The 27,111-nt window shown below is 53.6% G+C and overlaps 1 protein-coding gene across 1 annotated transcript; it reads left to right on the top strand.

Annotated features, from left to right (window-relative positions):
- The first annotated feature begins 636 nt into the window (after window positions 1-636).
- Window positions 637-27,111, top strand: KIAA1522 (KIAA1522 ortholog). Its single transcript, XM_036257456.1, has 7 exons — window positions 637-871; window positions 22,144-22,314; window positions 22,397-22,452; window positions 22,747-22,870; window positions 23,456-23,572; window positions 23,663-26,197; window positions 26,859-27,111. Exons 1-7 carry the CDS (start codon window positions 637-639, stop codon window positions 26,879-26,881), a joined length of 3,261 nt encoding a protein of 1,086 aa, XP_036113349.1. The 3' UTR covers window positions 26,882-27,111.

Here is a 27,111-nt window from a genome sequence, read left to right as displayed (position 1 = left end):
TCAGTCTCTAGAGCAAAACTTCCAATACTGTCTGGGTCCTGGAAAGAATTCTCAGAATTCCCTTATTCCAGGTTAAAAAATTCCAGAATCCCCCATCTCTTCCCAGACCAAACTCTAGGACACCGAGCTCTCCAGGGGTCCAGCCCCAGCCTCTCTCTTCCCTTTCCCTGAGCAACCCCAAACCTCCCACAACCGCCAGAGCCTCCCTCCAGAGAACAGAGCCCCCTGTAGTGGCCCCGCCGGGACAGAACCTCAGTACTGCCCCCTCCGGACCCGCCCGCGACCCCGCCCTCTCGGTCCTGGGCAGTTCGCGCGACCCCGGGGCTCTGCCGCCGCCCCTCGGCCCCAGACCTCGCCCTCCTCCAGCCCCGAAGCGCCCCGGCTGGAGCGGCGGGGAGGGGCTGCTGGCAGCACCGCTCCCGCCCCGCGGCCGCTCCCTCCCCAGGCTCCTTCCCTCCGGGCGCCCCCGCGCCCCGCCCGCCGCCGGCCGGCCGGCCCCTCCCGCTCGCTCCTCGCTCGCTCGGCCTCCGCCGCCCAAACTTTTCTCCCGGCGCGTCTCCCGCGGCAGCCGCCCGCCCCACGCATGGGCGCCCGGCCGCAGGGGGCCTGACCCGCCGCAGGTCCGCCCGCCGCGCCATGGCGGCCCGCGCGCCCCCCGCCGCACCTGCGGCCGACGAGCCGGGTGGCCCCGGCGGCCCCCCGCGCAGGAAGAAGTCCCGCTCCGGCGCGTCCGGCCTCCGCCGCGCCTTCAACTGGCTGCGGGGCAAGCGGCGCAAGAAGAAGGCGGCGGGGGCCGAGGGTGCCGAAGCGGCCGCCCCCCGGGCCAAGAAGGCGGACGACAAGGCCAGGAAGGCCAAGGGCAAAGGCCGAGGTAAGGCGCCGGGCACCTGGGCTGGGCGCTGGATGGCGTCCAGGTTGCGGCCAGGGTGTCTTCGCCGGGGGTCCGCGCCTGGTGGAGGCGGGTGAGCCCAGGCGCTGGGGCTGGGGCAGTGAAGGACCCAGGGCTCAGCCCAAGCCACCCCATTCTGCGCTGCCCCCGCAGCATTTTCTAGATTCAGCCTTGCCCCACTCTAAAGAGGGTGAGGGGGGACCCTCGGCTAGGGCAGGGATCTCTGGCTGAATCACAAAGCGCTGGCAGTCTGGCGCTTGGATCGGTGGGGCAACCCCCCATCCCCCAGGCTCACCCAGGTTCTGCCTTCTGCTGAGTCAGGGGTTCAGAGATTGAGTCTGGCCTGGGGCCAATAGGAGAGGCTAGTGGCCCTATAGCTTTGGGGTGGGGGGCGTCCCTCTGGCTCTGGAAGGTCAACTGCACTCAAAAAGTGTTTGAGCTGGCTAGGTGGATCTGGGTTTTCAGCCTCACAAAGGACCCATCGTGGAACATATGCTTTAGGTTCTTAAAAGCTAACAGTGTAGCTTTTCCCACCTAGTCCCTCTCACCATTCACCTGGGCCAAACCACACACATCCACTTTCTGGGGTGGTGAGCTGAGGATGTGAGCCAGTCGCCCCTCCCTTTTACTCCTTCCCTCAGCCCTGTTAGAAACATGCCTGTGTTGGATGTGTGCTTACAGATGGGGGGAAACTGAGGCCCAAGTCAACTGAGAGGCTGTACCTGGGCTGGGCTGGGTATCTAAAATACAACAGCTGATTCCCTGCCTCTGGGCTCCCTCTGCCTGATGAATGGGCAGCCAGAAGGGAGGCTGACCTGGCCCATCCTAGCTGGGGTCACTTTTCTTTTGGCCACTTGCTTGGTTCCTCATTTCCCCCTATGTTTTTGATCCTCGTTTGATGGGGAAGGCATGAGTCTCTGCAAGAGAGTGGGGTTCCCTTGGGGCTCGCCAGTCTAGCTTTACCTTGATTCTGCTGCTTTGCTGAAGGTGAGGAAATGGCGGTGTGTACGGCCCATCCCATTTTGCCCATGTTTACCCTCCCAGTGTCCTTTAACCATCTCCTCTGGAGGAGAATTAAAGGAACATTTTAGGGATCCGGAAGAGGGTTGAAAAGCCTCTTGTGTGATTGCATCTGGCCTGATCTTCCTTTTGGATGAGAGCCTGCTCCCCTGCAGCCCAGCCACAAGTAGAAGTCAGGGTGCTGGGGCTAGGATGGCTGGGCTAGGTTCTGAGGAAGGGCTTGATGAGGGGTGTTTTCAAGTGCTCTGCAGTTCCAACAGGACCAGGGGTTTGTCCCAGGGCTGCCCCACTGGGATTCAGTCTGAAGTCATCTCTGTCTCACTCAAGAGGCCATGGATCAGGCCAAGAGGCATGGATCAGAATTGCAACAGGATGGATTGTGGTCAGACTGTCAGTATTGGATCAGGCTAGTGGTATACCCCACGACAGTGGGCCCTTTTCAGGGAGGCCCGCCTGGAGGCAGAAGTTGGGAAAGCTGACCTGTAGGTCCCTGCTCCAACAGCTTGGGTTAAAGGTCATTGGGTCAGTGGCCAGGCTGCCCCCTGCCTTGTGTTTTGGTATCAGGTAGTACTGGGCTTTCCTGGCAGCTGGTCAGCTGATTTGAGCCCACGTGTAGGAAGCACCTCCCCTGTCCCTGGCTGTTGTTTCCACAGGTCTGGGGGTGGCCCCAGGTACAACTGGAAGAAGTCCTGCTCCTTTTTGCTCCAACCTTCTATTATTCCAGTTGTTTTCTTATCACCTGCCTGGCTCTACTTCTTTACTGTTTATTAAGAGAAATAAATCCGATCTTTCAAGTCTCCACTGGTCCGGAAGGGGAAGCCCAAAGAAGGCTTAACTCATAGGGGAAAATGTTCAAGTGGAGACTGGGGGAGATGGGGAGGAGGGATACACAAAAAATTCCTGGGACGTTGGCTTTTGCCGGGAAGGCCATTATCTCCCCTATTACATTCTCGGAACCAAGGACCCAGAGATGCAGGTCTTGGCTCCCCTAATCTGAGTCCCTTACTATAAAATGGGAAGACTGAGTTTGGAATAGAATTTTGAGCACCTGTCTTCCAGAACTTCCCTGCTTCCCTCACTGGCCTGCACAGACTTATAAAGAAAAGAGAGGAGCCCTGGCTAGTTTGGCTCAGCAGCTGAAGCGTCAGCCCGCAGACCAGAGAGTCCTAGGTTCAGTTCCCGCTAGGGACACGTACCAAAAAAAAAAGAAAAAAAGAAAGAAAGAAAAGAGAGGAAATCTGACATTTATTAGTTATTCTGAATGTGTCACGAGGCCTATATCCATTATCTCATTTGTAGATGAAAATTGAGACTCAGGGACAGTGAGTAATGATTTGTTTTAACCAGTGTGCCACAAGAATTTTTTTTCCTTATTGATCTTTAGAGAGACAGAAAGGGAGAGGGAGATAGGAACATCGATGAAAGAGAACATTGAGCCCTGGCCAGTTTGGCTCAGTGGCTGGAGCGTCGGCCTGTAGACCAGAGAGTCTTGGGTTCAGTTCCCGCTAGGTGCACATATCCAAAAAATAAAAATAAAATAAATAAATAAATAAATAAAATGAATGAATAAATAAATAAAACATCGATTGGCTGCCCCTCTGCATGCCCCCCACTGGGGATTAGGCCCACAACCTGGGCATGTGCCCTGACCAGGAATCAAACCGGTGACCTCTGGGTGCATGGGTCGATCAGTGCTCAACCACTGAGCCACACCAGCTGGGCTGCAAGAATATTTAAAACATGCAATATTCAGTCAGAGGCACTGACCTCTTTTCCCTTAGATTGTCAAATAAAAAAACTACAACAGCCAGCACAACAGTAGTTACCCTATGTGAGTGAATCAAAATTATACCTATTGTTTTGTCAGATTGCAAAACAATATATTTTTTGGTGTGCCGCAGAATTTTAGTAATTAGTGTGCCATGAGATAAACTAATTTTAGTAATTAGTTTATCGCTGGCCTAAACTAGGATTTGAACTCAACGCATCTGCCTCCCAAACTGGTACTGTTTCCATAACACTCTCAAGGACATGGACCAGTGGGTAAGGCTTAAAGATATTCTCACCCAACCCATTCTGCAGATAGGAAGGGCCCAGAGAGAAGTGAGGGAATCGATAGAGTGGGAAGAGTATCAGTTAGGCAAGTCCGAGTTCAAATTCTGGCTCGGCCACTAACAAGCCCCTTGACATAGGGCAAGCAACTTCTTTGTGGCCTCGCTGATTCTATTACTGTCTCAGGAAAGAGAGGGGATATTGCCTTGATGTAGCTATGACCTTTCTATTTCTCCAAGATTCTCACAAGAGTAGTTGTGAAGATTATATGAAAGTGAGGTCGCCATAGAAATGCAAGGGATTGCTATTATTGTGTTTATAAGTTTAATAACCTACAATCGGAGGACCCAGTCTGGAAGGAATGGGCTCTGGGGTTGATTGGACAACTCTGCTGCCTCGGTCTGCTCCCTCAGACACCCGGCAGGTTATTAACCCCTCCAAGCCTCAGTTTCCTTATCTTTAAAATAGAGATAATAAATCCTGGCATTGCAGGGCTGTTTCAAAGATCCAATTAGATAACAGACATGCAAGTGCTTTGTGAACAGTGGAGCATGGCCCAGACAGTAGCAGGTTTCTCTGGTTGTGATGCTGAGGACTTGGCATTAGCTAAGTTCATCCTGATCCATGTTTGGAAAACAACTCACTTGGTCACACCTCACATACCTGTGGTGATAATGATTACTGAGGGGGGATCCACAGAAGGTGGAGTCCTACCTTTGTCCAACAGGAGGATGCAGGCTCAGCAGTTAGAGCATTGGCCCAGGGATCAAAGAATCCCAGGTTCGATTCCAGTCAAGGGGTTCGTCCCTGGCCCTGGTTGGGGTAGTGTGGGAGGCAGCCAATCAATGTGTCTCTCTCATGTAGATGTTTCCCTCCCTCCCTCCTTCCCACTCTATCTGAAGATGGAAAAAAAGTTTCCTCTGGTGAGGATTTAAAAAAAAAAGGGTAAACAAACAGGAATCCATACTTTCCAGAAATATCTTCTGGTCTCTAGACAAGTGTAGGAAGGAAGTGTTTCTGGGTCAGATGTCAGAACTGGAGCCCAGTAATCAGGGGAGGCTTTCTGGAGGAGGTGAGCAGGGTGTGGAAGAAGGACAGGGTGCTGGCTAATTTGAAGAAGAGAAGTAACATGAAGGTTCTATGTGCTAGACACTCGCCAGGCATTTTCATGAATGTTTTTCCTGTCCTCAAAACAACCTGGGAGATAGGCATTTATTACTATTTATAGGTGAGGAAATAGGCCCAGAGGGGGAAAGTAAGTTGATTCAGGTCACTCAGCTTCATTCACTTGAAAAGACATATTCTTTACTAAATAGTGTTAAGCACTATTCAGGGTAATGTGAATACCTGGGCCAAGTCAGGCCAAGACACCTGCTTGGAAGTTATGTCACAGCATGGCAGTGACAGAAGCACTCATTCTGCTACCAGATGTTACGCTCTCCCAACAAAGCAATGTGAGGTTGGATGTGTTTTTGCTTCTGGAGAGGAGTAACCACTGTAGCGTCTTAGATAGGACCCACTTTGGGGAACGGAGTTTGCAGCACTCCTGAAGGTTTCGTTTGGGGAATGGGCAGTGGCTGGGGGTGGGAGTGGGATGGCTCCTGTACTGACAGTGAGAATTCAGGACCATCTTGCCAGGCCCAGCAGATTGAACCTGAGGCATTCTGGCCACTCTTGGAGAACTGCCCTTGGTGTGGGGTTGTGGAGACTCCTGAGGTTGAGTTCTGCTCTGCTGTATATGACCTGGGGCAAGTCATGCCGTGTCTTGAGAAAGATAGGGTCTTATGGCCTCTGAGATCCTTTGTAGTTCTAGAATTCTGTGGGTCCAAGAATGGGCTGAGGAGCAAGCTGGTAGGGTCTTGGGGGATGGGGGTGGGAACTATGCCCAAGAAAGGAGAGCCTACCTTTCTTTGGTCATGGACAAGTGATAGGGACACAGTGGCCCGGATGTCATAGGAAGGTGGGTAAGGAGAGTGCATTGTGATAATGCCACATCTCCCTGTTGAGGAAGGGGCCTGTGTATCATCCAGTGGGGGGAGTGACTTCCATAGAGGAGTCTGGGTTCATCTCCTCCAGACCACTGTGAAGGGATGGGCATCGTCTGCCTTGGGTCCAGATGGGAGTGGGAGCCTCACTGGTGTATTTCACAAATACTTATTAAGTATTTAATATTAGGTATAAGTACCTACTATGTGCCACTGTCTTGGGGATGAATGAAAGACAAGGTCTCAGTCCTCATGAACCTCACAATTTGAGGAGGGGCAGGAACCAGGGGCAAGGAGGCAATTAAGGGTCAAAAATTGTGACAAAAGAGGGAGTGCATTGATCCCAGGGGAGATCAGGGGTGGCTTCCCTGAGGAGGTGACATGTGAACTAAAATGAAAGGATGAGGAGAAGCTGGGTTTGAGGGATTTGCTGCACTGGAATAAGGCAAGGCACCTTCTGGGGATTGGGACCAGCTGGCTGTCTGGGTCCTGTGGGGTACAGAAATCATGCCTCACTGTTCTGAACACCCTGAGGGCAGGAGCTGGGTTGGCTGTCTTTTTCCTTTGTCCAGCACAGGGCCTGGCACTAAGTGGCTTTGGGTAATAGGTGGATGATCTGATATGGTCCCACAGTGCATGGGCATCTCTGGGTCCTAGATGTTCAGAATTGAGGGCCTGAGCTGTCACAGGGAGCCCTCATGGTGCATGCAGGGGGCAGCTGAAGCCCAGGGGAGGAAGTGACTTGCTCAAGGTCATAGAGCCAGCCAGCATTAGAGGCTGAACAGGAGTCTGCACCTGCCAGGCCGACCTCAGCTTTCCCACTTCTGTGTTCAGACTTCAAATGCAAAGTCCCATCCCAGAGAGGTGCTTCCAGCTGGGGTGGGATGAGAGGAGCAGGAAGCTGAGGCCAAGAAGGCCGCCATCCCCTCCCCTGCCTCCGACACCTTCCGGGGCCAGGCCGGTGGTTCCAGCTGCCTCTCCCTCCTTGTGGAGGCCCTGAATCTGCATCCGTGGCACACATCCCAGCATTCTCCTGGAAATCCCCTCAGGCTGGGGCTCCTCCCCCCACTATTCTCTTCTACTCTTGCCCCTGAAGCAGGGCTGCCCGGAAGGTTTGCTGAACTGGGGTGGCTAAATCCTATGACTAGAAAAATCTACATTCTGTTTTCAGCACAGGGTTTGAGAGGCAACCTCTCCTCACCACCTGCCCCCTGGAAATCCCCCTCTCCCTAAACCGTGAAAGCTGTCTCAGCTGCTCCTGGCCTGTCACATGCTGCCGAAAACTAATGAGAAGAGGCATTGTCTATTATGTGGGCCACAGTGAACTTAGTGGATGGTGAGGGAAGGTATACACACCTCTACTTTCCATCTGCAGACCCCTTCCCCATCTAGCCCTTTGGCTGCCTTGGGGAAGGAAGCAGGTAGAAACATTCCTTGGGCGGGAGGGGGAAATCTGTCCACTTCCCCAGTTATTACCTTCCACCGCAGTCTGTGTCCACTGTCCTTGGGGGCTGGTTCATCAAAGGCTATCAGCTCTACTCACGGGGTACCCGGCTCTGTGCTTGGCATGGTGTGCTGCAGAATTTTAGTAATTAGTTTATGTGTGCCATGGGACGGAAAAGGTAGAAAATTGCAAGGGTTTAAACCTCAAATCTTCTGGCAAAGTGCATGATTCCCAGGAGGCTACTGGTCAGGTCTCCAAGAAGGGCCTCCTGTCTGCTGAGGAAATCCTGTCCTCCAAGCCTTTAGCCAGGCGAGGCCTTCACCACCTCCAAGAGGGTCATGAAGCGCTCAGACTCACCGTTGTGTTTCCAGGAATTCTGCTTCGTATGCCTTCCATACTGTCTACTTCTTCCCACCAGTCCTATCCCAAGCTCTTGGCTATGGGCAGTACTCTTTCTGTAGGATCCTGGAGCAAGCACAGTCTTGTTTCTTTCCTTTTATCCTCACCTGAGGACATTTTTCCATTTTTTGTTCAGATAGAGTGGGAGGAAGGATAAGGGAGAGGGAGGGAGAAGGAGAGGAAGAGGGAGAAAGAGAGATCGACGTGAAAGGGACACATCGAGTGGCTGCCACCCGCACAACCGAACCAGGGCGAGGGCCAAACTGCAACCGAGGTACGGGCCCTTAGCGGGAACCGAACCCGGGTCTCTCTGGACCGCAGACCTATGCTCTAACCGCTGAGCCAGCAGGGCCAAGTATAGTCTTTATAGTGGAAGTACATCAGTCTGGGAGAGTGCCCTGGACTCCCCTGCCTGTGCCTCTTCACCTCCACCAGTAACTTAAGTGCCATCATTATTACCACCTTCACCAGTATGCAAGCCCCTCCATCTCCACCTTCTCCAGTTTCTGTTCAACACATATGACACACCTACTGGGTGCTAGACACTGGCTGAGCCTGGAGTTAGTAAGAGAAGTGAGACCATCACTGCCCTTGAGGAATTTGCTTTCTGGTTGAGACAGCTGCTGGGAAGTCCTGAGCTGTGATCAGGTCTATATCAACAGGCAGCACTAATGCCTGTGGGAGTACAGAGAACTGAACCGGGGGAGGAAGGTGTGCAAGGAAAACTTCATGGAGGAGTAGACTGTGGAGTGTGCCTGGAGGATAACAAGGAATCTTCCAGGCAAAGATGGAAGAGGAAGGACATGTGTGAAGGTCTGGAGGTGTGTACTAGCGAGGGGCAAGCAGTTTTGTGTAGCTGGAGTTCTGAGAATGAGAGGGGTGTGGTTGGAGATGAGGTTTAACTGGTGGGTGGGGGCAGCTCCTGCACAGCCTGCTGTGAAAGCCAAGGCACCTGCTACAAAAACATCTTTCAAGGCTCTTTGCATATCTGTCCTCACTCAATTCATGCTGAGGGATTTGTACTTTACCCTTATGTGTTCTCTCTGCTCCCCCACACCACTTTTCTCTTTATGGGCCTCAGTTGCCTCATAAGAAAGTTAAGGGATTGGACTAGCCAATCTCTGAGGTCTCTTCCAGCTTTGACACTAGGACCCTCTTCTCTCAAAGCAGGGAGCCTTGTGCACAAAACTTGGTATACAGTGTGTGCTCAATGAGTACTCTCTGGATGAATGAATAAAATACAGCCCCTCAGAGACTGCACTGTTGTCAGCCTCAGACTCGTGGCAAGAGATGGGCATGGGGGAGAGGGGGGGAACAGTTTTGACTCCCATTTTGCAGAGACAGGATGTTCTGGAGCCACTGGGCATAAGGGGCAGCATGGTGTAGTGGAGGGGTTAGCTCCGGTGGCAAAAAGGATGAGCCATGTGGGGATTAGAATGAGGGCTCTGGACTTCCAGCCTAGCATTCTCTCTGCTACACTATGCTGCCTCTAGTTGAAGAGACAGGGCAGAGTGATGGTAAAGCAGAGTTATTTCCCAGGCTGTGGTGCTCTGGACACAAGGGTACTTGTGAGGACACAAGGCTTTAAGAAGAGGTGAAGTTTGGCCTGGGGTTGAAAAACAAAGACCTGCATGAGGAGCACACAGCTCCACAAACATGGGTGGTTTCACATATGCCTACCTACTATACTCTCCATTACTTATACTTACGCAAATGTAGATGTGGGCATACAATATGTACATAATTATACAGTCATACCAATACACAAAAGCACATACAACTACACAATTTATAGATAAACATGTTTACACTTACATGCACACAGACAGGTTGTTACCCACTCAGATACATAAAACCAGTGATATCCAGCCACCTTGAGAGAATATCACAATTACATGGGCAGATACACAAAAATACACATCCAGACATTTGAAAACAGACTAAATGGTATAGATATAGGCACACAGTCACACACAGAGGATTACATAGGAAACCATATATTCAGGGTCACAGATATATACACAGGTACACAGCCATATTCAAGCACGCAGTTACAAATGCCCAATTACATGCCTTTCTGCAAGGTCATACAGGGCCATAGATAAACTGGAGGAGTGGTAGCATGGAGCAGTGGGCAGTGGAGTCAGTCTGGGTTTGAGTCCTAGCTCTGTAGCTTAATGCTGTTTGACTTTGGGCTAATCAGTTGACTTCATGGAACCTCAATTTCCCCATCTGTAAAATGGGAATGATAAAAGTACCTACCTTACACAATTATTTTGTAGATGAATGAAGTAATATGAAAGCGGTTACACAGTGCCTGGCACTTAGTACACACTATATAAAAGGGTTCTATTATTTTGAACACCATTACTACAGAAATACAGTCAGATAGATACATTTGTACACACAGGCACGAGGCACGGAGACCAGAGATACACAGCCACGTGACACTCAAGGTGTGGTGTTTGGTGGGCCTTAGCAGCAGGAGGGCTCCAGAACCCGCATGTCTGGAGCCCGGTTCCTCCTTATCTCCCTTCCATTGCAGTTCTCAGACTGGCGGCCCCTGGACTGGGAGAGTGAGCTACCTGCCTGCCTCACCTGGACTGGCCCAGCCTTTCCCGGAGCACTCTGGGCAGGGCGGCTCAGCTGGTCTCCCAGGTCCTGGGGGGCGGAGCCTAAGGGACACGCGCCAGGCCCCACCCCTCCGCCTGCCCCGTCCCTGGCACAGCCATTGGCCACAGGCCCCGGGGGCGTGGCCGAGCTGGGGCTGGGGGCGCCTGCAGTGGCTGCCCAGGAGTCTCTCTGCTTGTGTCCCGGGGCTGCGGCCCGGTGGCCCGGCTGGTTGGGCTGTGCTCGGGTTCCCGCGCCGGCTCCTGCACCCGCCATGGGCAACTCGTACCACAAGAGGAAGGCCCCCAGCGGTCCCCGGACCCGCAGCTTCTGGCGGTTCGGGCGGTCGGCGAAGTGGCCGGCAGGTAGGGGCCGGGGTGGGGGCGGGGCAGGCGGGGAGGAGGGTCTCCCTGCTGCAGGAGCCGCCACCGCTGCTGCCCCCTCCCGGGGCTTGGCGGGTGTGAGTGTGGGGGACCGGGTATTCCCCGCATTGACTCGACTCCTCACATGCACACAGAGACACATGTACACACGAATACCTCCAGGCAGGCACATGTACATGTTCACAATTTACACAGTCACACACACACAACATCCACTCAGATGCAGATGTATGGATGTACAGACATAAAACCACATACACATTTACACCCAAACCATCGCTGTAGGACGCACAGATCCTGAGACACAGGCACATACACCTATGCTTACGATTTGCACAGCCACATGAACTACATCACATCACAGATTCAGACATACAGTCGTACACACACATTAGTCATGTAGGTACAGTTGTTCAACGTGTTAGACACACAGATGTACCCACAGATTCAGAACTGCACAACCAACCAGACACTCAGGATTACAGACAGACCCTAAGGCACGCGCGCGCACACACACACACAAACACACACTTGTTTCTCAGGCTTTAGCCCCCAACAGGCTGAAAGTTTGCAGGATGGAGGGGAGACAAAGGTGAAGGGGAGAAGCAGGAAACCAGGGGCTGGAGGCTCCGGTCCACCTCCATCTGGCGTGATCAGGAGTCAGACTGGTTCTCTAGACTCCCTCCCCACCCCCACTCAAGCCGCAGCAGCCTTTCAGTTCTTGCCCCCCCCACCCCCCGCGGTCCCCATGGTCGCCGCTGCCGCATCTCCCCCCTTTCAGTGCAGCCACCGAGCTGGAACACAGCCTTTCCCAGCGTGCTGCGGGATCCCTCCGCGGGTCACATTCCAGCCTCCAAGTGAGGGGGAGGAGGGAAGAATGAGGAAGGCTGCCTAACCCAGAGCTGGGAGATGGGATTCCTGGTTTCCCTCAGTGGGTACCGCAGTTCAGGGTATCCCTCAGAGTCCCAAGGGGTCTGGAGGAAGGGCTGTCGAGGGAGTCTAGTTCCCCCACCTGGTGAATCCAGAGATGGGGTAGGGGTGGGACTGTGGATTCAACCCCCCACCCCAAGATAAGGGGTCTCCAGCAGATGTGGGTATCAGCTGGTCTTTGGGAGTGAGAGAATCCCGGAGATGGTGGGGTGGGGGCCCACTCTGCTGTGGTGGGAGAATCCACCCATGTTTTCCCAGGATGGCCCACATTCCTAGAAAATTCTGAACTGAACCTGATGATCTCATCCTTCCACGCAGGGAGTCATGAAAAGAGCCTGGGCTGGGAATTTGGGGTCTGGGTTCTCAGTGTGGCTCTGGTATGGGCTCGGGTGACCTTGATCAGATTGCTTTCACTTCTCTGGACCTACCTGACTCCTATGGGGGGATCTATATTTGAAATTCGGGGGGCTTAGCTTAGGTCATTTCTTGGGACGCTTATAGTGTGGCTAGCTATTTCATGGATAAAGAGACTGAGGTCTGGAGAGGATGGGCTTGTCCAAGGTCATTTGCCTGCTGTGGTTTGAAGACTAATCATGATAATCAAAATAATAGTAGGAAAATGGTTAATTTTTGGTAGGCTCTCTGAGGATTCCTCAGAAGATGGATTGATGAAAGACTCCAGGACTGTCCAGTAGACTCCCTGTTCCAGCTCTGTCCACCTGTCTCTCTCGAGCTTTGCATTGAGGGGGTGGGGCTGGGGCTCCTCATCTGCCCTCCCATGACCACTCTAAACTGATGGTTTCCTGCAAACCAACTGTAGGTCCAGACTTGTGACTATTTGTGGTGGGGAGAGAGAGATTAAGAGGGCTGTGTTTACAGTCTCCTGCCCACTGGCCCAGAAGGAAGAGGCCAGGGGCTTCTAGCAGCCCTTGTGCTCTTTGAGTTCCTGCTGTAGCTCAAGAGTCAACCAGGCTTCAAGGTGTTTCTATAAAACCAGTGCAATGTCAAGGCAATACAAAAATAAGTGTAGGGGCTGGGGAATATTCTAGGTTATATATCAAAAGGCTTTTGGGTTGGGGTCAGTTTTAGAAAACTAGGGAGATGATCATAATTTGGTCTTTGAAGTAACTGCAGGGTTGGAATTAGTCCTGAATTGTTGATTAAATGAGAGATACATTTCATCTCAGCTTTGATTGTGAACAAATGCATGGAGTTGAGACTGAGCATGGAGGTTGTAGAGAAAAGTAATTGAGGCTCTTTCCTTGTGCCTGGGAGAATTTCCATTGTGAATGCAAACTTCCGTCCCTTTGGTTTTACTTGTGCTGAGGATTTTAAGGCCTCCCTGGCCTTAGCCTCTACTGTCACAGGCCCATGTGTGGGACTGGGACTTGAGTACTTACCCATTTGATTAGTCTGTGAAAGGATGAAGGAAGGCAGGCAAGCAGAGAGGCCTGGAGTCCACCCCTACAGGCCACAGGGAGCAGTGAAGGTGCTTGAGCAAGGGAGGGGCCTATGAAAGTGGTGTGTTAGGAAGATGGCTCTGGGTGCTGGCAGGTGCAAGGCAGGGCAGGTTGGCGGGTGGGGTGGTGAGAGTAGAAGCTCCGAGAGCAGTCAGGAGGCTGTTGCAGTAATCCAGGGGAGAGGTGATGAGGTGAGGGTTAGGGACAGGGTGGGGGCTGTGGGAGTAGAGAGGAGTGGCAGCTGCAGAGACACTGCGGAGGAGGTGACAGAAGTGCTAGGACCTGGGATTCATCAGATGTTGGGAGTAAGGGCCAGAGAGGGCTGTGAAGGCTCTGTGCTTGAGGCTGCTTGGCTGGGGGATGGTAGCAGAGATAATAATGCAGAGATAAAAATGAGGCCCTGTGCTAAACCCTTCACATCATTCATCTGTCCTCTAGCAGTCTTACACACTAGAAGCTGTTATTCTCTCCATTTTACAGATGAGGAAGGTGGAGCTAAGAGAAGTGAAGTCATGTGCCCAAGGCCATTCAGCAAGGAGATGGCTGAATCACGATTCTAACCCAAGCCTGTCAGATTCCTAAACCTGTGCCCTTAATCTGGTTAGAGATGGATGGGTTTCCTTTTATGATTGAGGGATCTGCAAGTCCTGGTGGCAAAGAAAGCCTGAGGCCCAGGGGGGTTTGGACTCTGAAGAACCCAAGTGGAGGAAGTGCTGTGAGGGGGTTAAGGACTAAGCATGGAAGCCCCTAGGGTTCAGAGAAGAAGCAGGTGGAAAGTGTAGAGAAAATCCAAATTCCTGGAAGGGTTCCTTCCCTGGATCAAAGACCCTTGGACCATGGAGAAGAGTGAGAGTAAGGGTGGAGTGGAGGGGCCTCCTCACTGCTTGCAAGATACTATATCCTGCTGGAATTGTCTGACCCAACCCTCCCCTTGCCTCCCCAGGCCCTGGGCACTTGGTCCTGGACAGTTTGAGGGATTGGTGGAGGAATGGAATTGGGAGCCCAGGGAGCTTTCCCCCTTTCCCACTGCCCTCCTTTGCCCACGCATTGTCCTGTCAGGTATCTACATGGCCCTCCTCTTGGTAGGGTTTTTCATTCCCATTTTGCAGATGAGCTTGAGGGAATGACCAAGTCTTTGGTAGAGTCAGACCACCTGAAATTCTTTTCATCCCTGCCTCTGGACCAGGAGGACCAGGGGTCTTCAATAGGTTCCACACCTGGGAGAAGGCCAGTTTCTCTTACCTGCCTCCACTCCCCCCAGCTTCTCTCTGTATCCTCCCGTTTCCTGGGGGCAGACTTATGACCAGCTGTGTGTCTGAACTTGCATGTGGGAGCCCTGGGCTTCCCTCTCTGGTCCAAGGGGTCTGAGATAAGCTGAACCCCCTTGCTGCCCCAGGTCAAAGTAAGGGACCACCGCCTTCCTTCCAGGAGCAGAGCCATACATACTGTGGTCTCTTTAGAGAGCATTTCCCCAACCCTCTAGATGAAGAAACTGAGGCCCAGTAAAGGGTAGTGCCTGGCTCAGGACCATGCTGCAATTGAGGGGCAGTGAGAGTTCAAATCTAGGACTCCTGACTCCCAGAACAGGGCGATATCTGGTCTGGGTTTGAATCCCATTCCCTACCAAACAGGGATGTCAGGTCGGCCAGACAGGGCTAAGTCACTGAGGACCTGATAGGGAGCTTATGTTAAGTGTCCCTTATCAGACCTTATCTTAATGGTCCTTAACTCCACTTGAGATTTGAAGAGAGCTCTGGAAGTGGGTGGGAAAGGAGGCCTCTGAGAGCATGAGAATTTGAGTTTTCAGCCAGTCAGAGGGTTCACATCCTGACTCTGCCATTACTGGCTTTGTGACCTTGGGCAAGTCACTGACCCTTGGAGAGTGCCTCTGTATGAAGAGGATTTAGTGAGACTGCATGGGTCTCAATTAATTGGCACTCTATAATTGCTAGTTTATTATCTTTGTGTGTAGTGGAGAGGAAGAGGGGCCTAAGAGGGCCCTTTATCCCTCACCCTGAGAGGCAGAGGCTCCCTCGAATGACATTTTGTGTTTACACTTGGTTGCATGGCTTTAACTTTCCCAGGCACTATGTGAAGTGGCTTAATCCCACTTTACAGATGAGGAGACTGAGGCCCAGAGAAACTGATTTATTTGTCCAAGGCTTGTAATCCAGACCTCCTGACTCCCAAGCTTTTCCTCTCCTGACTTCATGGTGGCGGAATATAGGCCTCTCCAGCATTTATATGGGGATAATCATGCCTTGAAGGAACAAAGGAAAGGGCTTTGGAAAGTCAGAATTGCTCCTGGCCCAAAGAGATTATTATATCATTGTTGGGAGCAGATACTAACCTGGAAACTCATTATGACATTTATTAATATTATTGTAGCTAATTCCTCCCTGCACTACTGCTGTTCCCCAAGGCGCCTGTGGGATGGGATCTTCCCCTCCCTGTTCGGGGCACTCCCTGCCCCCCAATATTTACTTTAGAACCGGCCTGTCAGCTCTGCCCCTGCTGGGTGGGGCATTCCATTGGGAAGGAAGGAGGGGGATTTCCCTTCTGCAGAGGTAGGGTACAGAGCTCCCCCTTTTTGGACAAGGACCCATGCTGCAGCCCTGACCCCTTAACTCCCTTAGACTTAAGTCTGCTAAGGTGTTTCCAGTGAGACCCAGGTTCAAATGTGGGCTGGTCCACTTCCTGGTTGGGTGACCTTGAGCAAGTCACTTTCCCTGGTGCCTCCTTTTGCTCATTTGTAAAAAGGAAATGTCACAGGTACCTTTCAGGTTTCTTGTTAGGTGTACAAAACTGTAGAAGAGAAAGTGTTTTGAGAATTGTAAAAGTGCCTCCACCTGAAAGTTTTTATGTTCATTTCTCTTTGTCTTGCCTCTAAGAGAATAAAATCTACATATGCTCTGGGTTCTGTTCCCATGGGAAGGCCCAGCCCCCTTGGGCCTTGGTTTGTCCACAGGTACAGTGGTACAGTGATACAGCGAGGGGCTGCAATTTAGAGTCTCTGAACACTGAATCCTGGCTCCAGGGCTGGCCAGTGGCACAGTCAGAATGTGGGGGGGGGGGGGGTTGGAGGGGGCAAGGTCAGGCCTGGAGGGTTTTAGCTCCTGAGCGAGGCCACCTGGGCAGCTGTGCCCGCCCCCCTCATTCCTCTCCCCTGAGTCAGGCCTGGCTGCTGTGGGTGCGCCACCACCCCCACCCCTTGCTCTGGAATGGGGCAGGTTGAGGCCTCACCCCATGGAGGATGTTGCCAGGACAGTGAGCACACATGCGCACAATATTCATGTGGCCTTCCTCCCCCATCCCTCCCTGTCTCCAGGCTCAGGAAAGCCCCAGAGTGGTGGGTACGCGCACCTACCTTCCTGTACACAGAGTCACCTGGCAGGCCCTGTGCTAGTCTGCAGTCCAGCTCGTGTATAAAGAGGACATGGATAGGGGGTTTAGGTGTGCTTTGTGGATGTGGTGCTGAGAGCACCCACCTGTGGGATTGGCCCCAGTGGACATTTTGGAGGTGTGTGCCCACCTACCTCACTGGTAGACACAGACTTGCATGTGTGCTTCCTGGTGTGCCGCGGGGGCAGGCGTGTGTGGCCAGGAGCAAGGTGTCTTCCCAGATCCTGGAAGCCTCCCTCCTTCAGCAGATAGAGGAGGGGAGGATTAGGCTGTACCTCTGGACTCTTAGAGCAGAGGTCCTGGAACAGGTCCTTGGCAAAGGTCTTTCCACTCTCGGGGGCTGGATTTCTTTGTGAGGAACCTGCCCTCCACCTGAGATTCGGGTTGCTGAGCCCCGCCCCTAGCAAGCCACAGGTGTGTAGACCAGTGTTTGGAGTCTGGGATGGCTCAGAGAGGCCTCAGGCTCTGGCCAAGCTGTGGGTAGGTGAAGGGAGGGGTGTTGCTGGGGCAACCAGGCGTTATCAGGAGTGAGAGCCTTGGATCTGGCCGGGGAATTTGCAGCTGTGGCCCTGAATCTGCTGTGGGCCTGGGACCTTGAGGAGCTGATGTGCCCCCATCCCTGATTTAGTAGGAGCTTGGCCTTTGGTTTCCCTGGTTAGGGAGAAACCGAAGATGACTGTGTCCTGTATGGTTAAAGGCTCCAGTTTTGGAGCCAGCCAGAGATTGGGAAGTCACTTAGCTCTCTGAGTCTTACCGATCCATGATCAATTAATTTACCAGGCGAGTACCTGCCTGGAAAGGCTGTTGTTGTGAGATCCATGAGGGCAGAGACTGTTTGCTCTCCACCAGCACCTGGCATGAATTAATCACCCTGCAAGTGTTGGTCTACTGCTCTTTTCTGGTTGCGTGGGACTAATAAGGGGTGGATGGGAATGGCTTAAGAGAGGGGAGAGGGAAGAGGGAAATATATGGTCAAGAAACCTCGAATTTTTGGGGATGGGGTCCCCTCAGCCCTTCTGCAGAGAGAAGATCAGGTTTGTAGCTGACATAGTGGTCAGATAGATCATGGCTTTTGGATTCAAGTTATCCTGGGTGCAAAAGCGACCTTGCTGTTCACCAGCGTTATATGCTTGCCTTCTCTGGCCTTAATTTTCTCATCTGTAAAATGGGGATTAAAGTGTCAACTTCTTAGGATTGTTTACATTTCAGTGATTTGTGGAAATATACTCTCTAGCTCCATAGAGTTTGTTTTCCAGAGAGCGAAGGCTCAGCCTTCTGCTTGAGTGGTCTCTGAGAGGTGGGGCAGAAAAGGGGGAAGGGCTGCAGAGGGGTCTTGAGCATGGGAGCCATTGTGAATTCTTAGATCCCTGGGGACTCAGAGAGAAGTGGGCTATTTGAGAAGGATGTCCCCAGGCAAGTTTGGGGGGCAGCACTTTACAGTTCTTTCTCTTCTACAGTCTTAACTACACCTTTTGGAGTTGCCAGAGGGATGTATTTCTTTTGACTCGGTCATTACCCAGCTTAACCTTCATTTTTACTGACCAACCTCCTGGGGCTCTGAATAAAATTCAGGCCCTGCCAAGGCTTGTGGGGCCCCACCAGATCTGACTCCTGCCCTCCTCTCACCTCCTGCCATTCTCTCCCTGGCTCACTGTGTTCCTGGCCTCTGTTCCGGGAAACCCACCGCTCCAGCCTCAAGGTCTTTATACTTGCCGATGCCCCTGTCTAGAAGGCTCTGTACTTTTGCTGCCTGGCTCCTCATATTGTTTGTTTGTTTGTTTGTTTTAATTTTTTGTTTTAATTTTTTTTAGCAAAGTTGAATCTTAATCTTTTATTTTGTATAAATGGATGGACAGGGCGCACTACACCCGCAGAATAAGGAGTTCAGCCACAGGCTGGGAAATTTTCTTCACCCAGTCACAATTTCTAGGCTTTGATATTTTTCTCCAACACAGTTGAATTTCTACAATTCAGGTTGAGGATTTGGTGTCCACCCCCATCCTTCTTATTCTTGAGGTCTCAGTTCCAATGGTCTTTCCTTGATGTCCTCTAAAGGCACCCCCTTCCTGCCACAGCTCCTCAGTCTCCACTATCTAAAATTATATTGCTAGTTTACCTCATTCATGTAGTCATCAAATGTTTATTGAGCTCACGGCATGTACCAGGATTCAGGCACTGGGGATGTACTGGTGAACAAGATAAGTTTTCCATTAGATATAGGCCCCAGTACTAGCTTAATAAATATTTGCTGATTGAATGAATGGGTACAATAACTTTATAAAGAGGAGTTATTGACCTAGTTTCTAAATAAGGTCATGGCTTGTGTGTGATGGTGCTGGATTTGAACGTGGACCTGACTTCCCTCCAAGTACCGCGTCCCTTACTGCCCTCACCTGTAAGCTGTTTCTTGGCTAATTCTGTTCTCCATGCCTGGTGATCCAGCAGAGACACTGAGTCCCAGAGTGAGGCCTGTGGGAAGAATCCTGGGCTGGAGGAGCAGGTCTGTACTGAAGGCCTGTCGCTGCTGTGTGACCTTAGAGAGTTCCCAGTGCTTCTCTGGGCTGCTGATGTCACCTTACCAAAGTGGGAAGAAAGTCCTTTGGAAAGTATGAGGCTAGCCCTGGCCGGTTTGGCTCAGCGGTTAGAGCGGCAGCCTACAGTCCATAGAGACCCGGATTCAGTTCCTGCCTAAGGGCACGTACCTCGGTTGCAGTTTGTCCCCGGCCCTGGTTGGGTTGTGCGGGTGGCAGCCACTCGATGTGTCCCTTTCACATCGATGTTTCTCTCTCTCTCTCTCTTCTCTCTCCCTCCCACTCTACCTGAACAAAAAATGGAAAAATGTCCTCGGGTGAGGATTAAAAAAAAAAGTATGAGGCTGAGCATACACACGAGGGTTACCACCAGCCAATGTGATGCCACCCTGGGCAGCTCCTGGCTTCCCGCTACTGTGTCCTGGGCTGGCTCCCACCTCTAAAGGGGCCTCCATCATGGCCGCGCCATCCCCACAGGCGCCATCCCCACAGGCACTCTGGCCTTCTGCCTGGCTACTCCGTACTCTGCACTCCTTCCCCGGGGAATTACCCTCAGCAGCCAGGAGGGCCTGGGGTGGGCACCATGCCAAGTGTAATCTAGTGGCTCTTCTACCTACCAGCTGGCAGCTGGGAGCCCTGCCTTAGCTTTGGCTCCTGACTATTTAGAAAAGGACTTGGGGACAGGGTTAGTGGTTTGCTTCTGGAAGTGAGTGTCTTCAGCCCTCCTAGTAATACTGTCCACCAGAGCCCAGCACCCACAGGCTGCAGCCTTCAGTCGCTCCGTGAGCCTGAGAGGGTTCCTGCCCCTGCACTCTACTTTAGGGGCGGGGTCGGTAGAGGGGCGGGACCAGTGGCGAGGGTAGGAGGAGGACCTGGAGAGCAGCCCCTCCCCCCAGCCTGGATCTGGGGCTCTGCAGCTGGGCGGGCTGGCGGACAGGCATCCTTTAGTGCGGGGTTGTGGTGAAGGCGTCGCCTGGGGCTCTGGAGAGATCGGGATAGGCACTGTCTGAGTGGGACTTGCAGTCATGGTGGTGCTCCTGGGCCGCCACCTCCCAGCGCTCCTCGGGCTCTTTAAGAAGAAGGGTGAGTGGGTGTGGCTGGGTCGGGGGAGAGGAGGGCTTCCCGACACCTCTATTTGCCAGACCCTGATGTAGAATAGGGGAATCAAGACGGGGGAAGGAAAATGGATGGGGGGTGGGGGCCAGTAATGAGACCAGACTCCCCTGTCCACTGCCATGCCTTTGTCCAGCCACTTTGCTGCTGCCTTTGTCTGGGCTGTGCCTGTGTTTGGGAGGATGGATCCAGGTGTCTCTGACCTTGAAGCCTGCAGCCCAGGGGCGAGACCGCCTCCCCCGCAGGGGTACCCATGCTTTACTGGGTACATCCTAGTACCTCAGTGCCCAGAGCAAGGGCACCCCCTCCCATTAGTGTCTGGGAGGAAGGAATGTGGGGAGCAGAGTAGAGGGGGAAATAGTACCACTGGAAGTTGGGGAGCATGATCAATGAGATTCTGTTTAGAGGCCTGGGGGTGAAGTTTTGGAAGGAGGGACCTGTGCCCATTTACTTGTCCTAGGAACTGGGCTTTCAGGCCTGGATTAAGACGTGGGGACCAGAGTTTATTGGACTTTTTGGGGGGCCAGAGGACCCCCCAGTTTGAGTGTGACCCAGGAATCCCCTCTGGGAACCCGGAATTTAGTCCTGGAGTTTAATTTGGCTCTGATTTGCTGACCTTAAACAAGACCTTTCTTTTTTGAGCCTGTTTCCTGATGTATAAAATCGGGATTGGGATTAGGCGAAGGGATCTCTGAGAGGTGTAGCTCTGACCTTGGGATTCCTGTGGGTTCCCTGGGCAGGAGCTGGCTGTTGAAGAATGGGCTGGGGAAGGAGAGACGGGCAGGTGTCAACTAAAGACCCTCATTTCAGGGCGTGGCCTTTTCAGGGCTTGTTTTGTTCTTGCTGTTGTACAAGGTGCTGCCAAAGTCACATGACTCTCCCAGTGCTTTTGCTTGTATTGTGGGTTCCAGTTAAAGGGGGGGCTGGGGCTGCAAAATGCTGACACAGCCCCCCATTCCCAGGATTAGATGACCAATTTCCCAATGGGCGGGGCCTGTAACAAGATCATTTGTAATGGATCTCTGGCTCCTCTGTAGGGGGGAACTTCCAGGAGAGGGGAGTAACTGGGACTGTTCTCCCAAGAGAGGCTGGAGCTTCCTTTACTGGGGGTGTAGGGGCCTGGGTCCCTCTTTTCCTCTGCCCTGCTTATTCTTCTACTAAAGGACAGCCACATGGGTGAGTAGGGGAACCAAGAGGCCATATCCCTGGTTTGTCCCTCCCTCCAAGACTTCTTGGTAATCTGGTTATGACTCCTGCTAGCCCCCACCTCTTCCTAGTGTCCCATGGTCTCTTCTGCCTGGACCTGGGCCAAGGTGTTTACGAAAAGGGTATTTGTTTTTCCCCTATAAAGTGGAACTTGAGGTCTGGAGATCAGAGAAATTTGTATTTCCTATGGGCTGTATGTATACTCGGTGTCTTGCATGGGGCCCTTAGTGTCATGTGGATACGCAGCTGTGTCTGTGTTTGAGTGTTATTTGTATATGTTTAGAATGGAGACTGTGGGTGTTGCATTTATACATGGTGGCTAGGTGTGCTCTGTGGGCCCCTGTGTGCAATGTGTGTACACAGATGTATTTATACTTGGGTGCTTTGTTTGTATACATACTAAAGCCTGTGGGTGTTATGTAAATATACGATGGGCCTGTGTGCCCTGGTTGTGGTGCCTGTATGGGGCCCTTTGGGTAGTGTGAGTACTTAGATCTGTGTGCACTTGGGTGGTTTGTATTTGTACATGGGGCTGTGTGTGTATTGAGTACATACCCCTGAAGTGTGGGTTGTGTCTACAGATTGGCAGAAGTGGGCATTGCCTGTCTGTGTAGGGCTGTGTGCAGTCCGGGCACTGTGAGTGCCCTTGTGGTGGTGCCTGTGCACCTGAAGGCCCAGATGCCTCCGGGCCTCACTTCTCTTTCTCTCCATCCCCCCAGGCTCAGCCAAGGCTGAGAGCGACAAACGTCTGAGTGTAGGGCCCGGCCAGGGGCCAGGGTCTGTAGTGGATGAGCACCAGGACAATGTCTTCTTCCCCAGTGGGCGACCACCTCACCTGGAAGAGCTGCACACACAGGCCCAGGAGGGGCTCCGTTCCCTGCAGCACCAAGGTAACCTTCCCCTCTCTCCAGCACTACTCTCAGCTCACAGGGCGAGAGGCCTAGCCCAACACACCTTTCTGGTATCTTCCAGAAAAACAGAAGCTCAACAAGGGTGGCTGGGACCATGGAGACACCCAGAGCCTCCAGGTGAGCCCTGCCCCCAGTCTGACTCTTACTTCTTCCTCCCTGTTTGACCTCTGGCAGGTATGTCTCTGAACCTTTCTGAATTTCAGTTTCCTTCCTGTATCATGAAGGGCTAGACTAGATGAGGACCCCTGAGGGCTCGTCCAGCTGCTGTCTGCTCAGTGCTAGGTGATACGGGGGGCAAGCTGAGTCAGAAGTTCCAAGGGGGAACCCTGAAGGCAATAGTAAACCCCATCCAGGCTTCTGGGGTGGTCTTGGGTCTGAGGCCAGGGCCTGATCTCCTTTTTCCCTCAACAGTCCTCCAGGACCGGGCCAGATGAAGACAGCATCTCCTTCTGCAGCCAGACCACATCCTACACTGCTGAGAGCTCCACGGCGGAGGATGCTCTTTCCATCCGCACGGAGATGATTCAGCGCAAAGGTTGCTGCTCATCAGCTGGGGTTCTTGGACAGGGAGGGGGTGATGGGCACCATCTGAGTCCCTACACCTGCAGCCTCCTCTTTTCCTCCTAATCTAATATTTCTCAAGGCTCTGATTCAGTGAATTCAGGAAACACAGTACTCTGTGTGCTCTTGGAGAGTCATGATGCACATTAACTGCAAAGTAGAACAGTTAAGAGTTGGAAGCGGGTTTGAACCTGATATTGCTGCTTATCAGCTGTGTGCCCTTGGGTCAACCCTTAACCTCTCTGAGCTGTTTGATGTCCTATAAAAATGAAGACAAGGGTACTTATATTATTGGAACGAATGCCAAGTATTTAGCATGCTAACATAATAAGTCTTCACTAAATGGAAATTATCACTATTCACCTAGTAAATGGTAAAGCCTTCTAGAAAGAAGTCTTATAGAAAAGAAGCATCTAATTTTGTTTAACCTAGCTTTGCCCTACCTGCTATGGAAATCTTTTTTTACAGAGTTCTTACTAACGTTTTAACAAAAACGATTGTTCTGCAGAATGTCCTGAGACCTGCTCTAATGGTTTCTCTCCCCTGTACTGGCCCCCAGGCTCCACCTTCCGACCCCATGACTCATTTCCCAAATCATCAGGGAAGTCAGGGCGGCGGCGGCGGGAACGGCGGAGCACGGTGCTGGGGCTGCCGCAGCATGTGCAGAAGGAACTTGGTGAGCCCTGGATTAGGGGGGCAGCAGTGGTGTGGGGGGAGCCCCTGCCAGCCTCTCTGCTGACTCCCAAGTCCTTCCTGTCTGTCCCAGGCCTGCGGAATGAGCGTGAGGCACCAGGCACTCCTCGGCCTCCTGGTCCACGGGATGCTGTGCGAATCCCCACGGTGGATGGCCGCCCGGGGAGTCTGGCCTCAGGATCAGGATCCGGGGTCCGGGTGTCCCTGCAGGCACTGGAGGCGGAGGCGGAAGCTGGGGCCAAAGCAGAAGCCATGCTGCAGCGCCACATCAACCGTGTCTACCGGGATGACACCTTTGTTGGCCGGTCCACAGGGGCTCAGCCCCCGCCAATTCCACGGCCCATGTCCCTAGCAGTGCCCGGACTGACAGGAGGGGCAGGGCCTCCAGAGCCTCTGAGCCCGGCCATGTCCATCTCGCCCCAGGCCACCTACTTGTCGAAACTGATCCCACATGCTGTGCTGCCACCCACAGTGGATGTGGTGGCCCTGGGCCGCTGCAGCCTGCGCACCCTGAGCCGCTGCAGCCTGCTCTCCGCCAGCCCGGCCTCCGTCCGCTCATTTGGCCGCTTCTCCTCCGCCTCCAGCCCGCAGCCCCGTAGCCGCCACCCTTCCTCCTCCAGTGACACCTGGAGCCACTCTCAGTCCTCGGAGACCATTGTGTCTGACGGCTCCACCCTGTCTTCTAAGGGTGGCTCTGAGGGCCGGCCAGAGGGCTCTGTAGCTAGCAACAGTGTGGTGCTCCCTCCCCAGGGGGGCAGCGGGAGGGGCTCTCCCAGTGGGGGCAGCACTGCTGAGGCCTCAGACACTGTCAGCATTCGGAGCAGTGGGCAGTTGTCCGGCCGGAGTGTGTCCCTACGCAAGCTGAAGCGACCCCCTCAACCGCCCCGCCGGACCTACTCACTCCGTCAGCGGGGCTCGGCAGCCCCTGATGGGCCCTTGGGCTTGCCCCCCAAGCCAGAGCGGAAGCAGCAGCTACAGCTGCCTCGGCCACCCACCACTGGTGGGTCAGAAGGGACAGGGGCAGCACCCTGTCCATCCAACTCAGCAGGCAGCTGGGTGCCTGGCTTGTCTCCAGGTGGCTCCCGGCGCCCCCCACGCTCCCCAGAACGGACGCTCTCACCCTCCAGTGGATACTCGAGCCAAAGTGGTACCCCTACCCTGCCTCCCAAGGGTCTGGCTGGCGCCCCTGCGTCCCCAGGCAAGGTCCAACCCCCTAAACCAGAGCGAGTCACTTCCCTCCAGTCTCCTGGGGCCTCTGTCTCCTCCTCCCTCACATCTCTGTGCTCCTCCTTCTCTGACCCAGCCCCTTCAGATCGATCTGGTCCACAGATGTCAACTGCTCTTAGTGACAGGTTTGTCATACCTCCTCATCCCAAGGTGCTTGCTCCCTTCTCCCCACCTCCCTCCAAGCCCAAGAGTCCTAACCAAGCTGCCCCTGGACCCGTCTCTACCACTGATGTCAGTCCCGAGTCCCTTTCCACCCCCCAGACATCCCTGATCCCATCACAGGAATCTCCCATTGCCTCTAAAGACCAGTCGCCCCCACCATCCCCACCCCCATCTTATCATCCACCCCCACCACCCACTAAGAAGTTAGAGGTGGTTGAGGAGGCCCCATCTGCCCCAGAGACTGGTGAGGAGCCCCTCCAAGATCCCAGCTGGCCCCCACCCCCACCCCCTGCGCCTGAGGAGCAGGACCTGTCCATGGCTGACTTCCCCCCACCAGAGGAGGCCTTTTTCTCTATGGTTGGCCCTGAACCTGCAGGCCCTTCACACCCTCCAGCCCCTGTCAACTCCCTGGCTGCTTCACCCTCAGCTACTCTCTCTTCTCAGAGCCAGTCCCATGGTACCCCAGACCCTCCATCTCCGCCAGCGCCCCCTGCTGGTTCTGTCACAGGGCAGGGCAAGCTCCCTCGGAAAGAACCATTGGGCTGCAGCAAGGGCAATGGGGTACCTAGGGAGGATGCCGGTGCACCCCTGGTCACACCCTCACTCCTGCAGATGGTTCGACTGCGTTCTGTGGGTGCTCCCACAGTGGCTCCAACCCCAGCATCGGGGCCATCAGCCCCCCAGAAGCCACTACGAAGGGCCCTGTCAGGGCGGGCCAGCCCAGCACCTGCCCCCTCCCCAGGGCTCCATGCTGCTGTTCGACTCAAGGCCTCCAGTCTGGCTGCCAATGAGGGTCTTGTGAATGCCCAGCCCAATGGGCCACCTGAGGTGGAGCCACGGTCTCCTCAGTCCCCTGCCTCTATGGCTAGCTTCATCTTCTCCAAGGGCACTAAGAAGCTGCAGCTGGAGCGGCCTGTGTCCCCTGAGAACCAAGCTGACCTCCAGCGGAATCTGGTGGCTGAACTTCGGAGCATCTCAGAGCAGCGGCCACCCCAGGCCTCAAAGAAGTCACCTAAGGCTCCCCCACCTGTGGCCCGCAAGCCCTCTGTGGGAGTACCTGCACCCACCTCCCCCAGCTTTCCTCGGGCTGAGCCCCTTAATGCTCTTCCGACCAATGGGCTCCCTCATGCTGAGGGCAGGACTAAGGGGGAGCCAGCGGAGAATGGAGGCGTCGTGCAGCTGGTGGGCCCGGGGGAGAAGCTGGGTCCGCCTGGCTCAGGTACAGTGGGCAGTGGTGGTGTGTGGGTTCCGTTGCTGGGGCTAGGACGAGGTATCTTGCTCACCATTAGGGATTGCTCTTGGATCTTCAAGGTTGCAGGTCCCAGGATGCCTGCGAGGGTGGCCTGCACCCTTGAGCTCCAGGGAAGAAGCATGGTGTGTGGGGCGTTGGAATCCGAACTACTGAGTTTGAATTCCAACTTGGCCATTTTATCCACCCTTCCTAGCCTCAGGCTCCTCACTGTCAGGTTTGGGCAATGGTGCCTGCACTATAGAGATAATATTTATAAATGTTTTTTTTAACCCTCACCCGAGGATATTTTTTCTATTTATCTTCAGGTAGAGTGGGAGGGAGGGAGAAACATCGATGTGAGAGGGACACATCAACTGGTTGCTTCCCACATGAACCCGACCTGGGCTGGGGACGAACTGTAACTGCGGTATGTGACCCTGACTGGAATCGTACCTGCGACTCTTTGGTCCGCGGGCTGATGCTCTTAACTGCTGAGCCAAACCAGCCAGGGCAGTATTTGTCAAGTGTTGAGTGCAGTGCTGCTAGTATGGTCAGTAAATTGAGGGGGTGAGGTAGGAATGTGCCTTGGCTCTCTTCCAGAGCCAAGCGGGGTGCCCCTTGCTGAGTAACCCTTCTCTTTTCCCTACAGAGCCACAGAAGGAGCTGGTCTAACCACCAGGCATCTCACTGGCACTGCTGACCCATCCCAGGAATACAATCTCAGGGACCTGAGCAGCTCCAAGGATGAGAGGATACGGCAGACACTTACCCTGATGGAGAGGATGCCTGCAGCCTTAACCTCCACGGCCTTCAATATTTATGCAAGCCTGGTGTTGACCCTGTCCTCCAAGTCATCCAGCTCTCATGCCTTTTCCCGAATGGAGTCACCTCTGGCGGCTGCC

Source organism: Molossus molossus, unplaced genomic scaffold (assembly GCF_014108415.1).
Source record: "Molossus molossus isolate mMolMol1 unplaced genomic scaffold, mMolMol1.p scaffold_m16_p_12, whole genome shotgun sequence".
Lineage (NCBI taxonomy): Eukaryota > Metazoa > Chordata > Mammalia > Chiroptera > Molossidae > Molossus > Molossus molossus.
The sequence above is the reverse complement of the archived record's forward strand: the minus strand, read 5'-3'. Positions and strand labels throughout refer to the sequence as shown.